The sequence below is a fragment of the Diospyros lotus genome, unplaced genomic scaffold (genome assembly GCF_014633365.1).
Source record: "Diospyros lotus cultivar Yz01 unplaced genomic scaffold, ASM1463336v1 superscaf1, whole genome shotgun sequence".
Classification (NCBI taxonomy): Eukaryota; Viridiplantae; Streptophyta; class Magnoliopsida; order Ericales; family Ebenaceae; genus Diospyros; species Diospyros lotus.
The window spans coordinates 5,917,342-5,943,183 of record NW_026267104.1 but is presented as its reverse complement, the minus strand read 5'-3'; the positions used below and the strand labels follow the sequence as shown (position 1 = coordinate 5,943,183).

The following is a 25,842-nucleotide window of genomic DNA, read 5'->3' as shown; positions in this document are numbered from 1 at the left end:
CAAGCCATGCTCCTCTCTGATGCCTGTCCTCCCCCCCCTCCGCCCCTCTCTATCCAATATCAGGAATAAGCCAACAAGGCCGGGTTTGGAGACACCGAGAAAACGCGAGGAAAAACTCAATTTCCTTGTCTCCATTTTAAAGACGTAGATGGAAGGAGCCATACATCCGACGGATACGTCGGCTTTCAGAGACTGCTTTTCGCTCGCATGGCGGAATCCTTATGTCCTTCGCCTCGCCTTCTCCGCTGGAATCGGTGGCCTTCTCTTCGGCTACGACACCGGTAATCACCTTCTCTCTCTCTCTCTCTATATATATATATATATGTATGTATATGCAGATTATATGTATTCTAATCTCAATCTTCTTCTTCTTCTTCTTCTTCGTCTTCGTCCTCTCCGTCTGGTTCTATTTTGCTGTTTTGCAGGAGTTATATCAGGGGCTCTGCTCTACATTAGAGATGACTTCAAGTCTGTGGATAAGGAAACAGTTTTGCAGGTAAACTACAAAATTGCATTAAACATATTAATTTTAAAAAAATAAAAACAAACAAACAATCAACTCTAATATTTTATTATTTTTTTATGCAAGCCTAAGGTCCCTCATTTTCTTGTTATTTTAACATGGTTAATATAACTACAGATTTAATAAAAAAAATTATCTTCTAACCCATAATTCATTCAGATTAGATGTTATAATACTTAGTAAATAGTTCATAATTATAAACATATTATTAGTATAGTATTTTAATTTTCTTTTCGTATAAAAATACTGTAAAAATATTATTTTCCTTGCTGTGTTGCGTTCGAATATAATCAATAATGCGCCTCAGTTTTCCCTCTCCCTGAATGGATACACTGAGGTACTGAAATTGAAATACCCATTTCTTTTATTCGCCCTTCTAATTTGATGATCACTCAAATTCGCCCCCTTGCTTTTAAGGTTTTGCAGAAAGGCCCTACCCTGAATGTGTTTGCCGACTTCAGGTTTAATAAGTGGCAGTTCTGAAAGAGTTTTTTTTGTTTGTTTGCTTTTACCTACTTCATCTTCTATGTATTTCATCGTGATGGTGACTGTTTTACAAAATAGAAAGACGGTGAACTTTGTTGCCAAATTAGGAGGGGATATTTCTGAGGTATTTCCAAAATAAGAGGGTATATTGGAGTATATACGTAACTAAGACGGCAATCACTTAATTGCCCTTCTAGGATCTAGATTACCAGTATGCCCGGTGATGCCTCCGTACGTTTCTTGGCACACTGCATCATTGATTGAGGGCATTCATGGCTATTGACCAAAGAAATGCTAATTACATGAACTACCATGCCTGTTTCCTGGATAAATGCTTAGCTGCCAATTCCCACAATTGCTACTTTACTGTAACTCTATTAATTAACACTGGCTTAATTTTTTAGCTTAAATTCATTATTCTCCTAAAAAATTATAATCTAAGACACTTTTTTTTTTATAATTTTATTTTTTGATTGAGAATTTCCTTTTACATTATTATTAGCCAAAAATTCAATTAAATTTACATATTAGAAAAAAATGACCATAATACCCTAATTAATCTTAAACAATTATAAATAATTCTATTATTATAAGTTAATGATTAAAAATAAAAATACCAAGCTTACTTTTAAGTGGAAAAGATTGGAGTCAATTGATAATTAATTTGAGAGAGAAAAATAAAGGAAAAAGTGAGATAATGTAACACCAACTCCACTCACTTTCTAAATTCAAACAAAATTTTAATCTATCTCCAAAAAAAATACAAATCGTGCAAGTAAAATAAATTTCAAAGAATTAAATTTTTGATTGAATTTTCTTGTTTTTCATCAGTAAATGCCATTTTTTTGTTGAATGTTTAAACACATAATTATTTGAACTTTTTTCCTCTTGATGGAATTTTCAAATACTATATTTGTGTTTCTAATTTCAAAAGTTAAAACTTTCTTTTTTTCTTAAGTTAGTGATTATATTTTTCGTACTTTTTTCTTTATTTTTCTCTTTCAAATCATTAATTGGTGTCACTTTTCTTCTCTTAAGGGTAAGTTTTAGTTTTTTTTAATTGATTGTAATAATAGAATTATTTAAGATTAATTGGGCATTGTAGTAATTTTATTATACGTAAATTTAATTTTCTGGTCAAAAAATAATGTCAAACGAAATTCTAAATCAAAAATAAAACTATACAAGAGTTAAGTATCTAAAATTGTAAACTTTGAAGGGATTTAATAGATTTTAGCCTAATCTTTCTGATGCTAATTAAGACTTGAAATGCATTAATCGTTATGAAGGCTAAGCTACAATTACTACAAATGATTTTTTTATTTAATTAATATGCTGGAAATGGTAATTATTATATATGAATTTTGTTTTTCACAGATAGTTTTTAAGTGTTTATCAGCAGAAGCTGCATTAACTTGTGATCTGGGAAAAAATTTTAGGCTGATTCAGATTATTGGCCGAGTCCGGTAATATATATATGTAATAACCCTTGCTCTTATTGATTAGTCCGGACACATACAAGGGGCGATGGGTTTATATCATTCTTTTTGGGAATCCTGGACTGAGAATTCTGATTATGGAGTTGTAAAGCTGTTGTCTCGGTTGCAAATTAAGGACAGGAGTCCTTGAAGCAAAAAAGATCAAGGACGATGAATTGCCTTTGTATCAGCGTACAAAGATCAATCCTTATCGTTTGCTCTACTTTTAATTGGAATGCTGAATTGCTGGGCAAGTGTTCCTTGTGGTGAAATGAATGGCTAAATGAAGTTTGTTGTCTAGGCTTTCTGCCATCCTAAATTTTCCTCTTGTGACTAGCTGTAAGCCTTTCGTTGAAGCTCTACTTTATGATTCAAATTCCAAGATTAATGTGAGTCATGGCAGTTCGCAAAATTTTGCTAACCTTACATTCAGTAATAAAACTGAAACTTACGTAAAATTGCCTTATGTTAGAAGATGATTCAAAATTAGTGAGTCTGTCGACTGCAGCTCCAACGGCCATCCTCCCTTATCTCTTTATCCAATTCCAACTGTTTTATTTTTTTTCCTTGAAGTTAACGATCATTCTCTTATATATATAAAGACAGAGCATACGGAAAGATATAATACCAAAAAGGAAGTTCTGTGCGTGTATCTCCTGCTTTTCTCTGTTGAGTGAATCACTGTAAACTGAGAGAGAGAAAGATCAAGAGTGGTCTGTGTATATGTCGGAGAGCATGTGTACGGGCTTGTAAGTTCTTGAGGCTTCTTGTACTGTAATCATTTTTTGTTTTTATAGTGGATTGACTAGGGATCAACCCCTGCCGTGAGTAGGATTCATTACGAATCCGAACACGTAAATTCTGGTGTCCTTTGTGTGTGTGCAGATTGCTTGTACACTCTGTTCTTCATGTTCTTTGTATTTCTTTTATGTTCTTGAGTTATCGTGGACAATCTAGCTTCAGTAAGTCGACAGAAAGCATTCAAAACCTCAACACCTTAGATAAACGTTCTTTAAAATTTAATTCTACAAAGATATGGTCTGTAAAATTGTGTAATGGCGATGTTTCCTGCAGGAAAGCATTGTGAGCATGGCAGTTGCAGGAGCAATCATCGGCGCTGCTATTGGTGGTTGGTTGAACGATCGTTATGGAAGAAGAACTGCAATCCTAATTGCCGATTTTCTCTTCTTCATTGGAGCTGTTATCATGGCTTCAGCTCCAAATCCTGCTCTTCTCATCCTTGGAAGAGTTTTCGTTGGACTTGGCGTTGGAATGGCGTCAATGACATCGCCATTGTACATATCAGAAGCTTCCCCAGCAAAAATCCGAGGGGCCTTAGTCAGCACCAATGGCTTCTTGATCACTGGAGGCCAGTTCTTGTCATACCTTATCAACTTAGCCTTCACCAAGGTAAAAAGACACAATTTTTTTTTTTTGTATGTTTAGATAGTGTTTGTTAATTAAAATATAAAGTGAAAAAAGTAAATATAAAAAATATTCTGAATATTTATTTTTTTCAACATGTTTGATAAACTTATTTAATTTTTTTTAAAAAAACTCTTACGTGACTTCTTGACTTTTTACAAATAAATTTATTTGATTTTTCTTTTCTGATAAATTTATTTGATATTTTACAAATAAACTTAAATTATTCATATGTCGGATAATTAATATCATTTAATATATTTTTAAAATTTAAATTTCTCTCTCTCTATATATTTTATTATCTATTATAAAAATATGTTTTGACTTCTTTTTAGAATTTATTTTTGAATATGTACTTAAAAAATAAAACACTAATTTTAATTTTAATTTTTTGATAATTTATATTCATTATAAAATACTATTTTAATTATAAATTTATTATTGACGTTAACATACAGTTTTGAAACAAACAGTTTAATAAAAATTTTAAAATATTTTTCAATATTATCATGACTATTCTATATTTTAGTTCAAAAAATATTTTAATAGAAGCTAGGACCCGACTTTTGATTATATTATATGTTTATCTTGATCTCTTGTATAAGTTTACACCGGTACAACTCTCTCTATCTCTCTCTCTAAATGGTTTTATTCGACAAACATCTCACTTGTTCAGCTGTTCCTATCCTCTATTACTCTGAATTAGGCACGGGGAACGTGGAGATGGATGCTCGGAATTGCTGGAGTTCCAGCTTTGCTGCAGTTCACACTGATGCTGCTACTTCCGGAGTCTCCTCGTTGGCTATACCGCAAGGTTCTTTTTATTTATTGCTTCTAAACCACTTCTCAAAAGTTCAATTCTCATTTTTCTTTATTTTCACATTAGTGATCATTATTTGACAAATAACAGGGGAGAGAAGAAGAAGCAGATGCCATACTGAGGAAAATATACCCTGCAGAAGATGTGGAAGCAGAGATTGCGGCCCTTAAAGAATCAGTCCAAGCAGAAATTCAAGAAAAGGAATCTTGCCAGAAGATTAGCATTGTCAAGCTACTCCAAACAAAAACAGTGAGAAGAGGACTCATTGCCGGTGTCGGCCTCCAGGTCTTCCAGCAATTTGTCGGCATAAACACAGTTATGTATTACAGCCCCACAATAGTTCAGTTGGCTGGTTTTGCATCCAACCGAACTGCTCTCCTTCTTTCGCTCATCACATCTGGACTCAACGCTTGTGGCTCGATTGTGAGCATTTACTTTATTGATAGGACGGGAAGGAAGAAGCTTCTTGTCATGAGCTTGTTTGGTGTTATTATCTCGCTCGGCCTTCTTTCAGCAGTCTTTCACCAGACTACAACAAACTCACCAGCTGTTAGCGCTTTGGAAACGTCTCATTATGCTGCATACACCTGCCCGGATTACAGTTCAGCAGGAACTTCTGCTCATTGGGACTGTATGAAATGCTTGAAGGCTTCTTCTCCAGATTGTGGATTCTGTGCTTCACCAACTAACAAGGTAAAGGACACGTTCTTTTAATAGAACTACTCTTAAAACCTATGCATTGTTAGTAGGATAGAATTGAGTCTTCCTTTTGAAAATCATTGCCATTTTTGGGTAGATAAGCCATGGCTTATGGTAAGCACAGCATAATACATAGTTTTCACCGTACTGATCTCTGCTCTGAAGGTTTCGGCCTTTAGATAAACAGAGGATGAACCATATACAAAAAAGAATTCAAATGATCGAGCTTGAGAAATCTGATTTAGGCTCTTCCTTCACAGGGTTTTTTTTTTTTTTTTTTTTTTAATTTATAAATTCAAGTTGGTGGCTAATTATTCTTAGCTGTAGTATTGCATATTTCACATATTGCCAAAATTGTTAATGTTGCAGCTGTTTCCCGGGGCTTGTCTGCTCTCCAACGATACAGTGAAGGATAAATGTCGGGGGGATGACAGGTTATGGTACACAAGAGGATGTCCAAGCAAGTATGGATGGCTTGCACTCATCGGCTTAGCACTCTACATCATCTTCTTCTCTCCTGGGATGGGAACTGTGCCATGGATTGTCAACTCGGAGATATACCCTTTAAGGTTCCGGGGGATCTGTGGAGGCATAGCTGCAACATCAAACTGGATTTCAAACCTCATTGTTGCCCAGTCCTTCCTTTCCTTGACACAGGCAATAGGGACTTCTTGGACATTCCTTATATTTGGGGTGATATCTGTTTTAGCCCTCTTCTTTGTCCTAATTTTCGTTCCAGAAACCAAAGGGCTTCCCATCGAAGAGATCGAGAAGATGCTGGAGATGAGAGCTCTGCAACTGAAGTTCTGGGAGAAGGGGCCTAATGCACAGCAGAAGAATCAAAATGTGTGAACAAAACATGAAGATATGTTGGTGCATTGAAAATATTTCTGCCTAGCTCTAGGTTCCGTCTATTTATCTAATAATGCGTATATATGTTGTAAGTACTTGACGCTTCAATTTGTGGGAACATGCACCCATAAATTCTTAATTTTCTGATCAGGAAGAAGCCAATAGATATGAGTTGGATTTGTTGAAACTTTTCGTACATAGCACGACATTGTTATTGCAACAATTATGTGTAATAGTTAGAAGTTTAGAAATTTGTTTGTATGTTCGTCTTAAAAGTGATTTAAATTTTAACAGTAGAAAAAGGTTTATCTTACTACTCGGACATGCAGCTCTTGAAATTAAAGGACTATTCTTTGAGTGACTTAATTAATAAAAAATTAGGTCTCTTTTTTTAATCGCATATTTAATCTTTCATATTATTTGATTAGAAATTGGGGTGTAGTTTGTGCATGCTTCTATTTTGTGATATAATAAAAGTAATTGTTAGCTTCGACAAGGACTAAATGATTTGAGGATTATAGAAGTACAAAAGACGAAAACAAATGGAACATTTGTCCTCTTCATCTGACATTTTTCCAGACAGCAAATTAAAGAAATAAAAATAATAATATTGTGGCTCTATCACCAACTGGAAGGTGGGGGGAAGGAAAGAGTGGAAAGGGGACAAAGATAATGTGGTCCAATTGACACCACAATGTCTCCTTCAACACATCAACTTCACTTCTCAATGATGGGTTAATTTTCCTTCTCTAACCTTTGGAAATATATTTTGTTTAATCGTTAGCCTACCACATAATTATTGTGATTTGAGTCCACCTAAAATTATTAGGAATTTTATAAAGCTATCAGATGATTTGAGAGTCACCTAACAAACAAACATATATAGTTTAATTTACCTCTAGAAGAAAATTACACAAAATAATAATTTATGTTAAAATCAAAATTGGATCAGGATATTAAATCCAAAGAAGGATGATTGATTGGACCGATTTATAATTTAAGAATACGATATAAAAACAAAATCCATCTTCAATTTTAGATTCCTAATCCAAAGTGACACATATCTGCTCTATTATATAAATAAAAGGTCATGTTATTTGTATATTATTTATGTATATCTTAATCTACACAAAACACATAAATAACATAAATATTTCTCATCTTACTGTGTCTCACCACCCACCTTGGATAAGAGCATTTTAAATATTGATACATCATTGTATAGCTCAAGATGCATACAATTATGTACTAATAGTATTTTTTATAAATAAATATATCATTTTGATGTTATTAAATCTCTTAAAAAAATGACTTTTTAAAAGCTCCTTAAATATTTTTAAAAAATTAAAGTTAAAAAAAATAAAAAATATATATATATTTTTTACAACTGAAGCGACTGTAATTAACCTTTCGAACATCTCCAAAATCAACTTTATAAATCAACCGATTAGGCCATCTCCTGCTCTCAATCATATCGACTTGTGGAGGGGAGATTCAGCTGCCGCTGCCACCATCAACTTTCTTATTTTTGTTATTTAACCATTAAATTGTATATTTCAAAATTCATCTTTAAAAGATTTTGTCCATTACATTGGACGAAAATAATAATAAAATTAAGATTTGTAATTGTGGGTGTTGTGCCGTTATAGTATAAAATAATATTAATTAATTAATGCGACAAACTTTTACTATAAAAAATATTGTAAAATTAATAAAATACTTGGATAAATTTTATTTGAATTTTGTATTGCTTAATTAGGTTATTTTTAGGTTGAATTTTTTTTAAAAAGGAGTTCAATTTAGTAGACAAAAATTAGTTAGTTAGTTAGTCAGCGTGTTAAGGTTAAGGTTAAGGGTTTGTGGAAACTCATATTCAGTTTATGTTTAGTTTTTACAAAATCACATATAAAATCAATCATTGGTGGATTCATTTAAGATAAACTGATGGCAGGCAGTGTGTGTAGTTGTACTGATAATAAGTGTAGAGTGTTTGGCATCCGTAGAATATTAATAATTTTCTAATAAATAGAAAATGGGAGTTTGGGAGTGTGTTTAAACCTTAAAATGACCAGAAATATATATATGTTTAAAATTTTAATATTTAATGTTAAACTTAACGACGGTGATTGCTGTTGTCGTTTCCCAATAGGCCCGGGGATTTGCTCCAATGGCCGGGGAATTCACCTTAGGGCATTGAGCCCCCCAATCTCTCTCTCTCTCTCTCCCCCGATTTTGGATTTTGCTTCAGCTTTCTGAGCGAGGCAAGCAAACCCTAGATACTCAACTTCTCTCTCCCCGGAAGAAAATTGAGAACCCGAAGGGAGAGAAACGCCTCATCGAGCTCCAAATCGAGAGGGTCCGTTAATGGCGGTTTTGGCCTAACTAGTTTTTGCAATTGCTTGTATAACTTGCGGACAGAGGTAACTTAATTATGTTTCTCTCCCTCCCTCCCTCCCTCCTTGAGAGCATTTTGAAGGGATTAGAGAGAGAGAGAGAGAGAGAGAGAGAGAGAATGTGGGTTTGAATCTCGAGGGAGCAACACAGCTCAGGAAACTCGGGCACCAGACTTCGAAGTAGTAGTCCTTTGTTTTTTCCTTCTTTTTTTTTTGTGACTTACTCCTCCTATCCTCTTGAAACCAACCCGGTCCTCTTCGCCTTGTTTCTCGTTTTCCTGATTAATTTGATGGAGCAACCGAGCTGCAGACTTGCCTAGAGTTGTTTATATGTTGTTCAAATTTTGTATGTTTCAGTCAGCTAAGACAAAAAATTTGTCCGTTTCGCGCGTGGTGTTACCGTAAATGAGCTGCTGCCTAGTAATTTCGAACTCGAGTTTCTTTGTGATCGAAAGCATTATGCTGGTCATGTGTTTTTGCAGCTTTTGATTTCAGAAAATTTTGGATATGTTTGGATCATTTTAGGTTTCAAGTACACTTCATTTACCAGTATGCGCATGTTCAAGCAGCACAATTAACTAGATAGATTCGTCTATCTAAAGAGTACATTGACAATGCACAACTGCTAGCTGAACGAACCCATTTATTTGACTCGTGATAGTTAACTTTTTATCCTTGGACGTCATTATTTGGTTGGGTAAGGTTGATTGATCATCGTTAAGCGGGGGAGATTCATACGAACTTTTAGCTCTGAGCATATATAAAACTTGTCCTCTGAGTCGGAAATTGATGCAAAAATTTAATGTTTTTTGCAGGTCACACGGACTGAAGGGCACAGTTTCTGTTCGTTTTGGCTGTATAATCGGTCGTGTAATTATATCTTGTTATAAGCAAAGAAAGCCGGTAAGAAATCACACCTTACCCTCCTTTGTCCTCACTCTCTCTCTTCACACAGGCGTGTAATTTAGGCACAGTGGCTTCATTTTTTGGTTCGATAAGCGCAGCGGAGCATTGAATACGAAGCTGATCGAAGGCACAGCTTTAACACTCCTGCACAGCTACTGATCCATAACTTTTATCATCAAACGCCAGCTTGCATTGCACTTGCAAGCCGAGAAAGCTCAGATCAAAGGTAAATGATAGATAGAGAGAAACACATTACGCACAAGAGGCATAGTAGACTTTTCATCATATTACAGCTTTCTCTTAAAGCTGAATCATATTAGAAAAGCTCAGTGTTTTAGGTCTGATATATAATAATGCACACACATACTATATTGTACTGTACACAGCAAAGTCAGATGCTATTCAAACTATGCCGCCGGCAACTTAATAATGGGTTCTGGCGATCGTGTAAAATCAGTGTACGTCTCTCAGCACCTGATGCCTTTATTTACCCCTTTTTTTCGTTTTTTTTTTTTTTTGGGATCTGTTTGGTTTTACTCTTCACAGTTCACAGGCTGAGAATGGTCTGAGCGAATTCAGAGGCCTTGCTTTTGAAAGCACTGCAAAAAGCTTAGGCGGAGCCTTCCTCTGACATTATCGGCCTGCGAGTGAACGTGATATATCAAAGCCTAAAAGAGAGGACTTTATAAATATCTAGTTATCCTCTGTGTATACATCCATACAAAAGCCAAAGTGCTCCGCGTGATTATCATCAATGCAAAGGACACACATAGGCCCCAACACCCACTTGCATACAACCAAGTTTTTCTCTCTCTACAAACTCTAGCCCTGGTTCTGCTTCCCCTTAGGCCTGGCTTTCTCTCTGTAAAAGTGGGGGATAAGAAACAAGGGTGAATGCTTGCCTTTTCAGTTTTGTAGAGAGAGTAATGAAAGTGATATGGATGTGGAGGAGATTCGCACGCAGGGATGTAAATTTCAAAGGATCGGCAACGGTAGGGCTGATCGGGACAAGATAGGGAAAAATGGGGACGAGCAATACCCAGACGATGAGGAAGACGGGGAAGTCAAGACAGGTGGAAGAATTGGTGGTGGTGGAAGTGACATCGGCCGCGCTCTTGGGCGGTTTTGCGGGTGGCCAGCTTCCCGGATCGTTAGGGTTTCTCGATCATCTGGTGGGAAAGATCGGCACAGCAAGGTCTGGACCTCAAAGGGGCTTCGAGACCGTCGAGTTCGCCTCTCGGTCTCCACTGCTATTCAGTTTTACGATCTTCAAGATCGTCTGGGTTACGATCAGCCGAGCAAAGCCGTGGAATGGCTACTCAAGGCTGCTTCCAAGTCCATCGATGAGCTCCCTTCTCTCAACGCTTACTTTCCGGACACATCCAAGCAATTGAGCGACGAAAAGTGGTCAAGCACAGGTACCGATCAAGGATTCGATTCTGCTGAAGTGGAATTAGATGGCGATCTGAGCTATCAGCAGCAACAGCAGCAGCATGTTTCCTTACCCAAATCTGCTTGTAGCAGCACCTCGGAGACGAGCAAGGGGTCTGGGTTTTCCCTAACGCGGTCTAAGCGTCGCATAAAAGCCCGAGAACGAGCCAAAGAAAGAACGGTGGAGAAAGAAAAGGAGAAAGAAACCAATCATCCAACTGTCATCAACCCTATATCTCAAAGCTCTTTCACTGAACTTCTCACCAGTGGCATACATAGTGTCAATGGCAACAACCCTGCTGCTAGTCATAATGGATCAGCTCATCAAAACCATGGTGGCGGCGAGGCTAATTTATTCCAGAAGCACCATCGTCAGTGGTCTTCGGCTCCGATGGACTGCTTTGTCTCGGGACTTCCCCATCACTCATCTGGGTTTTCCGGGCAAATTCAACTGGGTAATCCTCTTCCACAGTCTATGATCGTCGATCACCATCACGAGCTGCAGCATTTCTCTCTTGTCCCAGACCATTTCATTCCGGTCGCTTCCACCGCCGGCGGGACTGACTATGACCTTAACTTCACAATTTCTTCCGGCCTTGCTGGCTTGAATAGGGGGACCCTTCAGTCCAATTCACCGTCTTTGTTGCCTCACCTTCAGAGGTTGCCTCCAATAGACGGATCAAATGTGCCCTTCTTCATCGGCACTGCGGCTCCTAATGCTGTCCCTGTGGAGAATCACCATCACTTTTCAGCTGGGTTTGATGGCCGCTTGCAACTCTGCTACGGCGATAGCGGCCGGCATTCAGACCAGAAGGGGAAAGGAAAAAACTGAATCTGCCGGAGAGCTATTTCCTCTCGCCTCAACTTATTCTCTGGTAAGAATACCAAAATGCTAATTTATCCTTTTTTTCACGTTACATTTATTTCCCTGAACCGTCTGTGCCTTTCCCGCTTACTTAAATCTTTGCTTGTTTCTCTTCTCATTTGTTTCCCTGTGTTTGCTGCGGCAAAACTTTCCTGAATTGCCTTTGGGTCTGGATCTACGTATTGTGGTCCGTGAGTCTTTCGGTTTATTGATATCATAAAAAAAACACAAATACTGGGCACATCACATATTTTATAGCACTCTTAATATTATCTTTTCTGAAAACTACGTGGATTGATGCGAATGGGGATCGGCTGGTTGTCTCTTTGTCTGTTCTCTTTCTGGTTCCCCTCTTTCTAGCACGCCCGAGGTCAAGCCAGGTGTTAGTCCCTGGCCTGGACGAACGCACTTTCAGCAATGGCGTTATTCTAGCAGCTAGAGTTAATTTCTCCCCCCCAAGAGCTTCTTTCTGACCACTGGTACAATAAATTTCAGTGGCATCGATAGATGCCACAGCCGTTCCCGCACCATCTGACAGTGGAACGGCTGATGGCTGATTGTCCAACTTTAGCGAGTAGCGGAATGACTTGTCTTTTCCGGCAAATACTGTCTATACATGTGTAGGGTAAAGTTAAACCTGGCATGCACAAGGTACAATTATGTTAGCGCGACTTTTTGAGGCCATGATATGGATCCTTAATATTTATATAAAGAATAAGGTATCAAATTATTAAATTAATTTACAATGATAAAAAATTTTCACTTATAAAAATTTTTGCCTCGATATTATTCTTCTTAAATTAATTGTAATGTTCACTTGGCTAGAATGTTAATCAAAGTTGATAGTTGTTTTGTGCAAATTTATCAGAGGTTAAGCTACATTCACTTTGTGTTTCAACTTCTAGAAACATTTAAAATTTATTAGTTTTGAAAGTTTAGACTATACTTGATGAGACCAATCACAACTATTTATATATATATATATATAAAGTAATGTTATGTTGCGTCGCTGGCGAGCAACATAGCATTGGCCCCACATGCATGGAACTCACGCCTCTCTCACTGGCAACAAATGTGGGCAACACAACATTACTGTATATATATATATATTTATATATATGATAACCTAGATTTGCGTTCAGGAATAAACAACTTAAAATAAAAATAAAGGACACTTGTATAGAAACTTGGGAGTCAATAGAAATAATATGGAGAGCTAAAAAGTATCAAATTAAGACAAGCACTCTAAATAGAGAAGTTAGTAGGGTTTACTAACTTGAGATGCAAAACCAGTTTGACACAAAACACGGCATAGAAAGCCTTGCTTGCTCGACTCTGGGACACATTATACGTCTTGTGTTTGATCTAGATATTATTAGTGAATTAGAATTTATGTAGCTAATCTCACGAATTAGAATTAAAACTTCGATTAAAAATTTGGTTTGCAGTTTTAATGAGGCTGCATTTTTATTCCCTCCTTTTTTCCATTGTTGCACTAGACCATCTCCTTCCATATGGCGACCTCCCATAGATATCACTAACTGGCCTCTCCCACCTATATGGCTATAATCGCCAAGGGACAAGAGAACACGCATGTAAATACTCCTTTACAGTTTCTCAAAGTTCTCCTTATTCTTGACATACCTGATTTCCCAAATGCAGCCCCAGCTACATTCCATTTGAACTCACCAACAACTGGAGGTCCCCATAGAGAGAATATTGGCCATTGCTTCTTATTTAGTTCCCAATGTATCAAAAGATCAGATAAGTTAAATAAGTGATTACTACCCATTAAAAAAAAAAAAAAAGTAATAAGTGATTACCATTAAATGGAAATTGAGCATCCTAAACATGTATCCAAGTTGATGATTTGATTTGGATATGATTTCAGAAGCTTTTCAACATTCATTTTAGTGTTACTGAAATGATATTCTGCTCTAACTATATAGACAAGCGAAAGTAAAAGAATAGAGAAAACAAACTCTTTTTTCATTGAAATTTACTCCCACTGTTGAAACAATTCTTTTAGAAACTTATACAGAGGTGTCATTCCAAATTCTATTTGTATTAGACCCAAATCCACCTAGATTATTTGGACCCAAATCCAAATGCTTTCAACAATTATATAACCAAACAATGAATTCGAAATTTCAAATTCCAAATGACAAATGATAAGGTCAAATAATCCTTTACTCGCATAACCTTAGAGATCTTGGGCATATCCAGCTTGTTCCCCACGAGCGAAAAACTTTACACTATAGCCCGTAGGAAAAATCACACCAAAGAGCTGATTTACTGATCCTGAATACTCACGGCATGGCGGGCCTACATCGTAGCTGCTACTAATACTACATTTTTTGGAAGGATTATCCCTAACATTCAACCTTCCATGTATAGCTAGTTAAGTGAAAATCTGAAAGATCTTCCAGTTGCTTAAAAGATGACTTCACAGAAAATTGCCCGGCAACAAAAACTCCATAGGAGCCTGTCTTGAGAAGTCTGCTTCCGATTTATGCTAGAGATGATCTTTGAGAGGGTTTCCAAAGAGACCCCTTCAATTGGACCGAGGACTTTCACCATCTAAATTCCAAATCCAACTGAATCAATCCAAAAATCCTATCTTTTACAACTTCCCTGGTCAAGAGAGAATGTTTTCAATCTGGAGATAATGTTTGAGCAGGGTTTGTTCAATCCACACATCCTCGCAAAAACGAACATTATCACCGTTTCCAATAGGCAATGGTAGATCTTTTCTTAGATCTTTCTAGTTCGAGGATTCCACTATCAACATGTATAATATCACTCCGAAGAGCCTTCTTGATCCCCTCGATTTCCATTGAGGCAGTGAGGTTACTCCACATTCCTATTAGTTACAAATAACTCTTCCCACTAAGAATTCTTATTCTTTAAAATCTCCATCCTCCTAGCTCCTTAGCTCTTCTCACAAGATCCCATTTTAGCAATGCCATTTACAAAAACTCTTCCCACAAAGAATTCTTATTCTTTAAAAATTTCCATATCCAATTAAACAATAGACTTTTTTCAGCAAACATCTAACGCCAAGTCCTCCTAGCTCCTTAGCTCTTCTCTTGATTTCGTGGCGGGCAGCCCCTTAGAGTAGTTTTTTGTAAGCCTCTGTCTAGCATGCTGACTTTTGATCTTCCATTCAGGGAAAAAAAGGGCTTACTATTACATGACATTTTGAATATCTTTTCTTTATGCGGAAAGCCATTACAGTTGCACCACAATAAATCTACTGTCTACCCTTATTGGAAGCCGATCACGAACCTTCATACTCGGGGTTAGAATTCGATTTTCAGCATACTTTATTTGTTTTCAGCAGTCTCCCAAGCGTTTTTTTGTTGACTAATGTCTACTTTGATTGAGTTCCCATGTGGGAGGAACTTTTACGTGGTAGAAGTTCTTGAGAAATAAATTGTCAGTCGTTCTCCAATTACCTTTGTAATATCTTATTTCACCTCTTGTTGTCTCCCTCTTTCGTTCGCCTTTTACTATTTCTCCCATTGGAAATGAAGAGGTACTTGGTCCTTGGTTTTTCATGACTAAACTATTTTCTTATTACCAATATAAATGGCTGCTACTATAATATTTCTTTGTACCTTAATCAGAGCCGTATGTTTGTGATGCTGTTTCTGTCTGTCGTGTACACAAACTCAACTCCCAGAAAATGTTGAGCTACTACTTATGGTTTTCGTAGTTCCAAGAAAATAAAACATGTAGCATGAAGTACTTTTCTTGTTGTCCATTAATTCCTCACTCTTCCTAGTTTCCAAAATCTAGCGTGTTTATAGCAAAGCTACTCTGCTGCTCTCACGTGGAGTCAGCTTGTCTTTGCACGTGCCTGGGTAAAAGAGCTGCGGATAACATAGTATTCGGTCAATTAGCTAGAAGATACAGACGGCACTCGATCGAATTTCTTAATTTGGTTAAGCATTCACCTTCTTGTCGCTATATTCCTTCGTTAATTTCTCCTTAACCTGTGAACATGATAAAGTAGAAGCGCAGATAGATTTATTAAGAATAATTTTCTTGTATTTTCTGTGGGAGATAAAAGTTTCTTACCATCTCCTCCCTGTGGTTACATACTAGAGAAAACATACCTTTAACGTCACACTCCAGGATTTCCCGAGCCACATGGAGCAAACTAGACCTCTCCTGGTGGCTAAGCCCACCTTTCACGCCAATGCCTAAAGAAAAGCTAGCTCACCCTTTTCAGAGAGAAACACCAAAGGAAGCTTTCTAGTGAATGTAGTTCTCAACTTCTATAACTTTGAAGATGATTACAAAATAGGACGAGGGGGATTTATATAGGCCTATAACTACAAAATGTACTACCAAGATGTAAAAAATCTAACAGCTTATAATGAGTGACCTTTCATGTGGGTGACCTTTGTCTATTCACCTACCCAGATATTTCATAGCACATTCTATACAATATGGGCATATATATAGAAAGACACAAGATAACCACTATAGAATGACCTTGGACAGTCCAGAGTCTTTCAAAAGCTAATAGATTTTGTAGAGAACTCAAAGGTCTTGCCATGCAATTATATGTGCTGTTTGCGAAGTCATCGCATCAACCTGCCAAGCGCTTGCGTGGCACTTGCATAACAGTCAGCCTCGCACCAAAAAATTCAACGTATAACATTAAGTTCAAATCCTTCATGTTATAGATCTTTTATCATATTGACATTGAACTATTATATTGTGTGTGTGTGTGTGTGTGTTTCCCATAAATGTTAAATCATCGACGTGGTGAAACAATTAAAATGTCAATTTTCCTCTTGCCATGATGTATAATATTACTTTCACTTCATTGAAAATTTTCTTAATAAAATAATATCACTTTTATGAATTCTTTTTTTTTTGTACTATTTATTTTCTGTACACATTATAGTGAATTATTATCTTTGCATGACATGTTTTTCATCCCTTAAACCCCACCACTTATATGTGAGGAATACGTTCATATTAATTAATTTAATTTTTTATGGTCTCATAATTTTTTTTATGTGAGGATGGTATTGAAAGTTTTATCTTATCATTTCTTCACTAGAGGGTTGCTTCAAAAAAATATTCATAAAAATTTTGCCACATTATTCTTTGGCATAGATTTGGATTTTCAATGTTACTTTTAAGAATGAATTAAAATTATGAATGTCACCATCCTAAAATTAGTTAGGATAAAATTTATTTATGACAATATATATATATATTTCCTCCTCGCTGTATGAATTTGGTACAACAAGAAACCGTGTTCTTCTGCAGTTCTGTTGAATGTAGATTAATGTTAGTTTTGTTAGTCGCTCCTTAGTCTGATTTTTCTCAATGCATCGTCATTTCTTGTTGCATTGCCTTGACCGAACCTTCTTAGTTTCTGCTTTTCCAAAATCTTTTTAGGTTACGAAATTGTAAGTCTCAAATTTTTTTTGAACAGTGAGAATACAAGGACACAACTACAATTCAACTCCACATAAACCCCATTCAAAATGATCACACACTCAAAGATATAAATCCAACAAAAAACCATCTAAATAGTCTTCAATTAGGGGGGGGAAAAAAAACAGAAAAGCTCATAGATTTCATCCAGGATTCTTGTTTCCCTTGGAGTAGATTCTGGTCAAAATCGTGGGGCCGGAAAATTCTATTTGAAATATATAAAGTTAAATCTTCAATAGTAGCCTAAATCTATAGGAGTTGAAAAGTTATTTAGGTTAGATAAACGAAATGTTAGTTGTCTAGGAATACGATAGAGACACTGTTATTAAAGGATCAAGGCGCACTAAGACGAAAAATGGTGTTCGAGCTTGAAACACAAAGTACAAGATGGGGCGCACGCTTGATGGAACTAAGCGCATGATAACTAAACAAAAATAAAAATATATATCTTAATTGAAAAATAAGATTTAAAACATATCAAAACTTCTAATAATATATTTACAAGCATGTTATTAAGGAAATTAAAAAATTCAATATTTACTAATGAAAAGAACAATAAAAAAATGTCAAAAGATGCAATCTAAAAGTCTTTAAGTCAACTTAAATTAAATTCTAAATAATTTATAAGTTTTAAATTTTAATCAAGATTAACTAATTATGTATTTTAAATAATTTAAAAATCATTCTTATCATTAAGATCAAATATTTCCATATTTTTATCTTTAGAAGCATCATCTCTAATATCTTTTTCACATCATCTTCCTCTCCATCTTCATCTAATTCAAATTCAATTGGAGCATTTGAATTAGTAGCCTTTTTATCTATTGTCAAATTTGTAGTTGAAGTAATAAATTTAAACCCTAAATAATAAAAATTAAATAAAATAATAAACAATAAAATAAAAACCCTAAAAGACAATTAAAAAAGTCCAAGCGTGCCTAAGCCCAAGGTGTCTTGGACTTAGGCGCACCTTGATGGTCTGTGCTCACTTGGAAGTATTCCAAACACCCAAGGTGCACCTAGGTGCGCCTTGTGCTTAGGTGGGCCTTTAATAACACTGACAAGAAGTACTTAGATATTTGTGTGCTTAGATAGAGTGTTTTGCATTGTGTGGTTCTGTCTAATGGATATCAAAGGTTTTGTATGTACGAGTGTATAAATATCTATTTAAGTAGTCTTGTTTAGTAGAGTGAAGTAATGTTTAATTTGCAATAAAATTTATACTTTTGTACTTCCTTTCTTTGTAAGTTTTGAGGATTATCCTGAAGATAATATTCTTATTTTGCTTTCGTTGTCAACGTCGAGTATCAACAAAATCACACACAAATGTGATTTTGACTTTGAGGAAATAAGTGATAATTTTAGTCCCAATTATCACGTTCCAAGGATAGTATTTATAATTTTGGTTTTTTAATTTCTATTAGGGGGTATATGTCTTGTAGCTAGAGACAATTAAGATTATTTGTCTTGTAGATAAGGTAGTTAAGATTTGGGGTACAATACACTTGGGTGCTTGGCGTGGCTGGAGGCTATATATTAAGCCACAATTGTAGGATGGAGTAATGAATTGATATTTTGGTATCTCTTTCTCCTATCATTTCTTCCTTCCTCTTGACTACTCTTCTTCAGCCTTCTTGTTATATCTCTCCCTCCCATCTGATCTCTCCATTTAAATCTTTCTTTAATCTTCCCAGTTCCCTTTAATACCCTAGCTCAACCTAAAGGGTGAGAGAAATGGTATTAGAGCTAGCTTTATGGCCACTTGTGCGCCGCTGATGACTACTCATTCTGATTAAAAGTTTCGACCCCAATTGGTGAAGCAAACCGGTGGCCTTCGAGAGTTGCCCTCCCTGATCGAAAGCTCTAACCCATATTGGTGAAGCAAACCGTTGGCCTTCGAAAGCTGCCTACCCTGATCGGAATAAGATTCCTATCTGTTCTAGAGAGGCAACATAGAGCCACAAGTCCTAGGTTCCAACCCAAACCAGAACATGAATCCAACTGGTGCTAGGCGATGCGTTGAAGTAGTTAGAGCATAAGGCAATTTCAACCCAAACGATGAACCTTCTTATTGGTGAAGCTTCCATCCGGTGTGCGGTTGTGTGCTGTAGTTTTGATTGGAATGCTATGATTTCAGACCCTTCCCAACTATTAATTCTCGATGATACTCGACCGTTGCTTCTCGACACTTTTTGGTAGATTATTTTCGATCGGTCCTGGGCTATGAGTCAAGCAATTTGTAGGCAACCTTCAGGCTTAGGATAAATTCAAGTAGAGACGAGTCACTATTGAGAAAAATAGGTTGCAATTAGAACAGGAATAACGAAAAAATGTGTTGTGACAAGAAAAGAAATCAAGAAATCACGCAATCAACTCGTAGACCTCAAACACAAGCTGGATGACTTACTAACTCTGTTTTTACAGAAGTTCCAAGTTGGTATTCCAGCTAAATGTTTTCCCAAGAAACATTCTAAGTCCTTAAGAAGAAAAGTTTTGAAAGACAGTTTGTTTGTTCAAAATTTTTATACTGCAATTGAGGAAAGACCAGAATTGGAGCAGACAAATCCAGGATGACAAAGAAAGAATGGCAGCTACTGAAGACATTAATGAGGCTCCTCTGGGAAAGAAATTTGTTGAAATAAATTTGGTTACAATTGTCAATAAACCAGAAAAAGAGCTAATGGATCAAGATGTGCCAATTGAGAGGGTACAGGAGAAAAATGAGGAATTATTTGATGAATTGACAAAGGAAGTAAATGTCATTGCAGTGGCCCAGGGGCCTAGTTCAATATTTGAAGAACCGGCTAATATTTAGGAATGGAATCTTAAGAAGCCTTATCTTGAGAATGGTGGGTTTAGACATACTACTCCCTTGCTCTTGGCTGAGGAGTTTGATAGGATACTGAAAATGGAGAGAAATACAACTGAAAAATTAAGCAAATGAAAAGAAAAGTGGACTTTCGAGACGTCCACTCTTTCCCAATATCCTCACTAAAAATATTCCCCCCATCTACTATATTTGCTTATCTATTTATAGAAATCTGTTGCCCTCACATGCCCCCCCCTCTTTCCTCTTCCCATTCTACCCCTTAACTAAATTTGTTAGTCTGCACATGCACCAATTGGCCTTTTCCTATTTCAATTCCTATTATGTCCTTATTGCTTAGGTCTTTGGTAGCGGAATGTTATAGGCTGCCTATCAATACTCCCCCCACGGAACTAACCTTGTCCTCAAGGTGAAAAATAGGGAACTGTTGTAGGGTTCCTAGGTGGTCCAAGGACCCACTTGGGCTTGGAGTATGTGAATATTGTCTTCAATTTGTTGGGCTATCTCCATGATTTGCGATAGACCCAATGGCTGTAACACCGTAACTTCTACCTTGATTTTTTGCTTCAACCTGTTAACAAATGTGCCCTCCAGTATGGCCACTGAAACTTCTCCCACCAGGGCCGCCAAAGTCTCAAAGAGGAGGCAATATTCCCGCATGGAGTCATCCTGCCTGAGGGCCAAAAGCCTCTCCTCCATTGATCCCTCCTGTGAAGATTGAAATCGTTTACTTAGGTGGATCTTCAGATTCTCCCAATTTCGAACTCCCTTCCGTCGAGTCTCCCATTGAAACCACGCCAAAGCCCCTGCTTCGAAACTTGATTTTCTCCTCCTCGAACAATTGATTGATAGAGAAATATCTTTTGGCTCGGAAAATCCATTCATCCAAATTTTCCCTTCAAAATTCGGCATCTCCAGCCTTCCTCCCCACACTTTCGGTCACCAATTCCACCCTCGAACTCCCTGCCCATTTCAATTCCCGGTGATCCCTTGGAATTCTAGGTAAATTCTGAAGGTCTATCTCCCTCCTTCGCTTTGCTCTTCCTCTCTTGTTCTTGATCCTCCCACTTCGTCCTCAAGTATGCGAACTAGTCTAACATGATTGCTACATTCCTTTCCATCGATTGCACCTCCCTTCTTATGGCATCAACTCCCTTCTGCAACCCCTCTATCTTCCCCTCTAACTCCCCAACTCTATCTGACAAATTCACCATTGGGATCGTTAACCGGCTTCTTAGAGAATTGAGCCCTTGACTTCTAGAAACATGCTACCCTTCCACCATCATGACCTACTTGATGAGGCACCCACCCCTCATGATGGTGAGAATACATGGGGGAGCGGCTCCATTATCAACTTACCCCATGTGAAAACTCTAAGAAACTGGGCTAAGAATCAAACTAGCTCTCCTAAACAACATGGACCGTTGATGGTGCCCCAATCATCAGTAAGATGCTCTCTTTAGATGTCTCTGGATCCGCAGTCCTTGGAATTTTAAACGGACTTATCGTCAGATGCCCTTCTGCCTCGCTAGTGAACTCCCCAACACCACAGAATTTTACCTTCATCGTCTATGGAGTTAGGCCTACCATAGAATTCAGCGACAATTCCACCATCTCACATTCCTTAATCGTGTCCTCCAGCTCATCCAACTTCTCCACCGTGCCTTCCCGCATGGATCCTAAGTGATTCCTCAACAGCCCCTTTAGCTTTTCCCAGCTTCTCACTCTTCGTCTCCATTGCTCCCACTGGAACCCTGAAAGTTCAGCACCCTCCAAACACAATGTTGTTGTGTCCATCTTCTCCTCGTTAGTTAGCCCATTCACCGCAAAGTACCTATCAACTCGGACTATCCAGCCATCAAGTTCTTCGCCTTCAAAGAACGGCATCTCCAACCGTCACCCTCGGATCTCCGACCACCAACCCTCCTCGGACCCCCTAGCTTCAGCTTGCGGCACTTTTATTTCCAGCGTCGCCTCAGAATCCAGAATGAATTCGGGGCTGGCCCCCCAACTTCTCCTCGTTCTTCCTTTCCCGTTCCTGCTCTTCCCACCTCTTTCTCATCCAAGTGAACTGTTCCAGCAAGCTTGCCACCTTCTTCTCCACCAATTGAACCTCACTCTCATGGCATCAACTCCTCGTTGCATGCCTTCCATCCTCCCTTTCAATTCACCTACTTGGTCCGTCAGGTTGACCATTAGGATCGATGATGCTCTGATACCAAATTTGATAGGATACTCAAAATGGAAAAAATACAACTGAAAAATTAAGCAAATGAAAAGAAAAGTGAACTTTCGAGAGGTTCACACACTCCCAATATCCTCACTAAAAATATTTCCCCCATCTACTTTATTTGTTTCTCTATTTATAGGAATTTGTTGCCCTCACATGCCCCCTCTTTTCTCTTCCCATTCTACCCCTTAACTGAATTTGTTAGTCTACACATGCACCAATTGGCCTTCTCCTATTTCAATTCCTATTCTATACTTATTGCTTAGGTCTTTGGTAGTGGAATGCTATGGATTACCTATCAGAGTCCATAACTTTGGTTAAATCAAGCATCAAGATGATGACAATAATTCTAGCAGGAAAATACCTCATTGTTGTTATGAATATGCTTGATCCCAAGCAATATGACAGTTTTGTTGTCATTTCAGTTGGAGCAGACCAATTTTTTATTCTTGTCCTAACCAGGGCCGGACCTTCCACGAGGCCCAAGAGGTGGTTGCCTCAGGGCCCATGGATATTTAATTATTTGGGGGCCGCCCATGGATATTTAATTATTTGGGGGCCCATAAATCTCCCCCTCTATAAGCGCCCATAGCCCACTACCCAAGTAATCCAATCGCCCACCCCATCCCCCTCTGCAAATAGGCTTCACCCCTACCCTAACCCTTCTTCCTCTCTCGCTCTCGCTCGCTTTCGTTCGCTGCCTCTCTCTCGCTCTCTGTTACTTCATCGCTCGTGCCCGTGCCCTCGCCCTCGCCATTCGGTTGCTCATAGCTCGTCCTCGCTCTAGCCTCTTGCTACTCTATCGCTCACTGCCTCTCTATCGCTCTTCATCGCTCGTAGTCTCGCATTCGCCCTCGCCGTCACTAGCTCGTCCCTCTGTTGCTCATAGTTCGCCCTCACTCTCGCTACTCCGTTGCTCGCCCTCGCCGATGGTGGCTCGCTCTTGCCTCTTTCTCTATCGCTGGTCTCTCACTGACTCTCATCTTTGGATTGCTACTGATTGATTCAGATTTGCTTCTCAGAGGCTTTGACTCCACAATTAATGTACTTTACGATTCGGGGCCCATTTTTGTATTTCGCCTCAGGGTCCCAAAATCTCAGGTATGGCACTGGTCCTAGCAAAGGAAGTGCAAGAGATTAGGAACATAAAAAAAAAAGAGGAAAAAGCCTAGGAGGAGAAAGAAAAATAAAATTGATAGAGAAAACTGATATTGGATTAATAACAAAGGATCAATGGTAATAAGTTTCTTGGGGACAAGAAACATTTCAAGAGAGAAAAATTAGTCACGTTCTAAGGATAGTATTTGTAATGTTAGTATTATAATTTTAATTTTTTAATTTCTGTTAAGAGTATTTGTCTTATAGCTAGAGACAGTTAGAATTTATATGGGTGGTTAGAGGCTAAACATTAAGCCACAATTGAAGGATGGAGTAATGAATTGATATTCTAGGATCTCTCTCCTATCTTTTCTTCCTTCCTCTTGACTACTCTTCCTCCGTCTTCTTGCTGTATCTCTCCCTCCCATCTGATCTCTCCCACTAAATCTTTGTTTAATCTTCCCAATTTCCTTTCATACCCTCAACCTAAAAGGTGTGACACCAACATTCCTAAATCCCGTTGGATTGAGACCTCATTTTCGAACATCTGAAAACTGTGCGTGAGGCTTTGGCTTTACCGTAGGCTGTTTGGCTTGAGACCTCATTTTCCGTTTTAGGGTATCCCAAGTGTGTTGTGTTGTCATGGAATTGATGGGTGCAAACTAGTTTGATTTTCTTGGAATTTCTTCCTGCAGCTAAGTAATGCTTGCGTTGAACTTTGAAGGCCTAATTTGTAATATGTGATTGCAGGGTGTTGAAGATGGAGGGACATGTAGCCTTTTGGGTGCTTCCTTCGTAGGGTACCATATCATTATTAAGCTTGATAAATTTTTGCTTTCTTCTGCTGCTTTTTTATCGGTTGTGAAAACTGTTGGGCTTTGTCTCTGCGGATGCTAGTGTGTTAATGGGCTACGCCACCAAAGACGTTGGTTACAGCGAAGGGTTGGGGCAAATGGCCTTGGCGGACCCCCTCCCCATATGTTAAGTAACATGTCACATTAATGAAGCTCAGTGTGTCTGCCTGTAACCATCCCTGATCCCCACCCCAACCACGGGGCAATATTTTCCTCTCTCTTTCTTTGTTTTTTCTTCCCTTTTTTGATAGCTTGTTACATGTTTGTTTTCGTGGGGTGCGAATGTCATACAGTTTACTGTCTCATTAATAATTGATCAAGCCAATTTGAAGTGTGTCATTTTGAGAGTTGTAACTTATTTGTTGCTTATGTTTTGCTTTGGACCTTCTCCCTCTACTCTATGGAAACTTATTTGTTGCTTAATTGTTAGAGGTGGTTGTAAATAATTTAAGGTAAATGAAGGGACTAGGAAGAATCAAAGGTTGGATTATTTGAACTATTTTTCCTCTAAATTCACTTCGGGGAATAAAATTAAATATTTTTAAATGTAAAGTATTGTTGTTTCAACCTTTTTTTCTTTCTTTCTTTCTTTTTTTTTTATATATTTGAACTCAACAAGAGAAAGCTAGCTCTCACCTCAATTGTGATGATGCAAGAAGTTAAAAAAAAAGGAAGAAAAATTTGCCCTTAAGGTATGGATTAAGTGACGGGCTAGTGATATGTTGATATTAGTACTAGTAGATCACGAGTTCGATACCTGATCTAGGCAAAAACTAAAGTTTCGCTTGCAATTTATTTTTTTTATTGAAATCAATGATACAAGTGGCGAGAGACTGCGTAAGGGCAATAATCTCAAAAAATTTAAAAATTATACTTATTTAGTCCGTCATCAATTCTAAGATACCTTTAAAACATTGAAGACAATCCCCTCTTTTTTGTTTTTGTCAGTTTGATTTGAGTTTTGGAATGAAGCATCATGTGTCTTCTTCATGATTCGAATTAATGTTGCCTTGATTGTGCTTTATTTGATGATTTTGTGGACAAGTGTCTGATTCCTATCTACCATTTGTTACCATTGTCTCGTTACTTAATAGTTTGATTGAAAACTCAGTGGTCCTTGGAAGAAAACAGTTGCTGATAAATAATAGGGACTTTGTTCGTTACAGGAATTTTCTGGGTTTGGAGAAGGTAGTGAGGTGGTAGTCTTTTGATTGATTTAAATAATTGTTAATTTTAAAATATTAAAAATTATTAAATTCCAAGTGGGTTTGGAAATTTACTAAATCTTTATAATATTTTTCTTAATTAACAAGTACCGTGCTTAGAGAATTTAGTAGGGTTAGCCGAGGTGTCAAATTCTCATGTCCATCCGGTTGCAATCCTATCCTGCGTCCACGCCCAAGGTTAATAATAGGTTACCACACCTAGCAATTCTAACACGTAATGTACCTTTCTGTGCCATGCATTATCACGTGACATGCGCAGGTCAAGC

At 37.6% G+C, this 25,842-nt stretch overlaps 2 protein-coding genes across 7 annotated transcripts; both read left to right on the top strand.

Annotated features, from left to right (window-relative positions):
* Positions 1–14: 14 nt before the first annotated feature.
* LOC127792853 (probable inositol transporter 2) lies at positions 15–6,558 on the top strand. The gene is made up of 6 exons (XM_052323470.1): positions 15–281; positions 426–496; positions 3,562–3,897; positions 4,619–4,726; positions 4,823–5,425; positions 5,801–6,558. Exons 1-6 carry the CDS (start codon positions 149–151, stop codon positions 6,281–6,283), a joined length of 1,734 nt encoding a protein of 577 aa, XP_052179430.1. The 5' UTR covers positions 15–148; the 3' UTR covers positions 6,284–6,558.
* Positions 6,559–8,448: 1,890 nt separating this feature from the next.
* On the top strand, positions 8,449–24,689 carry LOC127792854 (transcription factor TCP2). 6 transcript variants are annotated; one of them, XM_052323471.1, is made up of 6 exons: positions 8,449–8,703; positions 9,492–9,579; positions 9,681–9,808; positions 9,969–10,040; positions 10,136–11,888; positions 24,247–24,689. In XM_052323471.1, the coding sequence occupies exon 5, from the start codon at positions 10,520–10,522 to the stop codon at positions 11,843–11,845; it is 1,326 nt and encodes a 441-aa protein (XP_052179431.1). In that variant the 5' UTR covers positions 8,449–8,703; positions 9,492–9,579; positions 9,681–9,808; positions 9,969–10,040; positions 10,136–10,519; the 3' UTR covers positions 11,846–11,888; positions 24,247–24,689. The 6 variants fall into 6 exon arrangements, with proteins under 6 accessions (XP_052179431.1, XP_052179432.1, XP_052179435.1 ...); XM_052323472.1 differs by having other exon boundaries at positions 10,129–11,888; XM_052323475.1 differs by having other exon boundaries at positions 9,676–9,808.
* Positions 24,690–25,842: the final 1,153 nt, after the last annotated feature.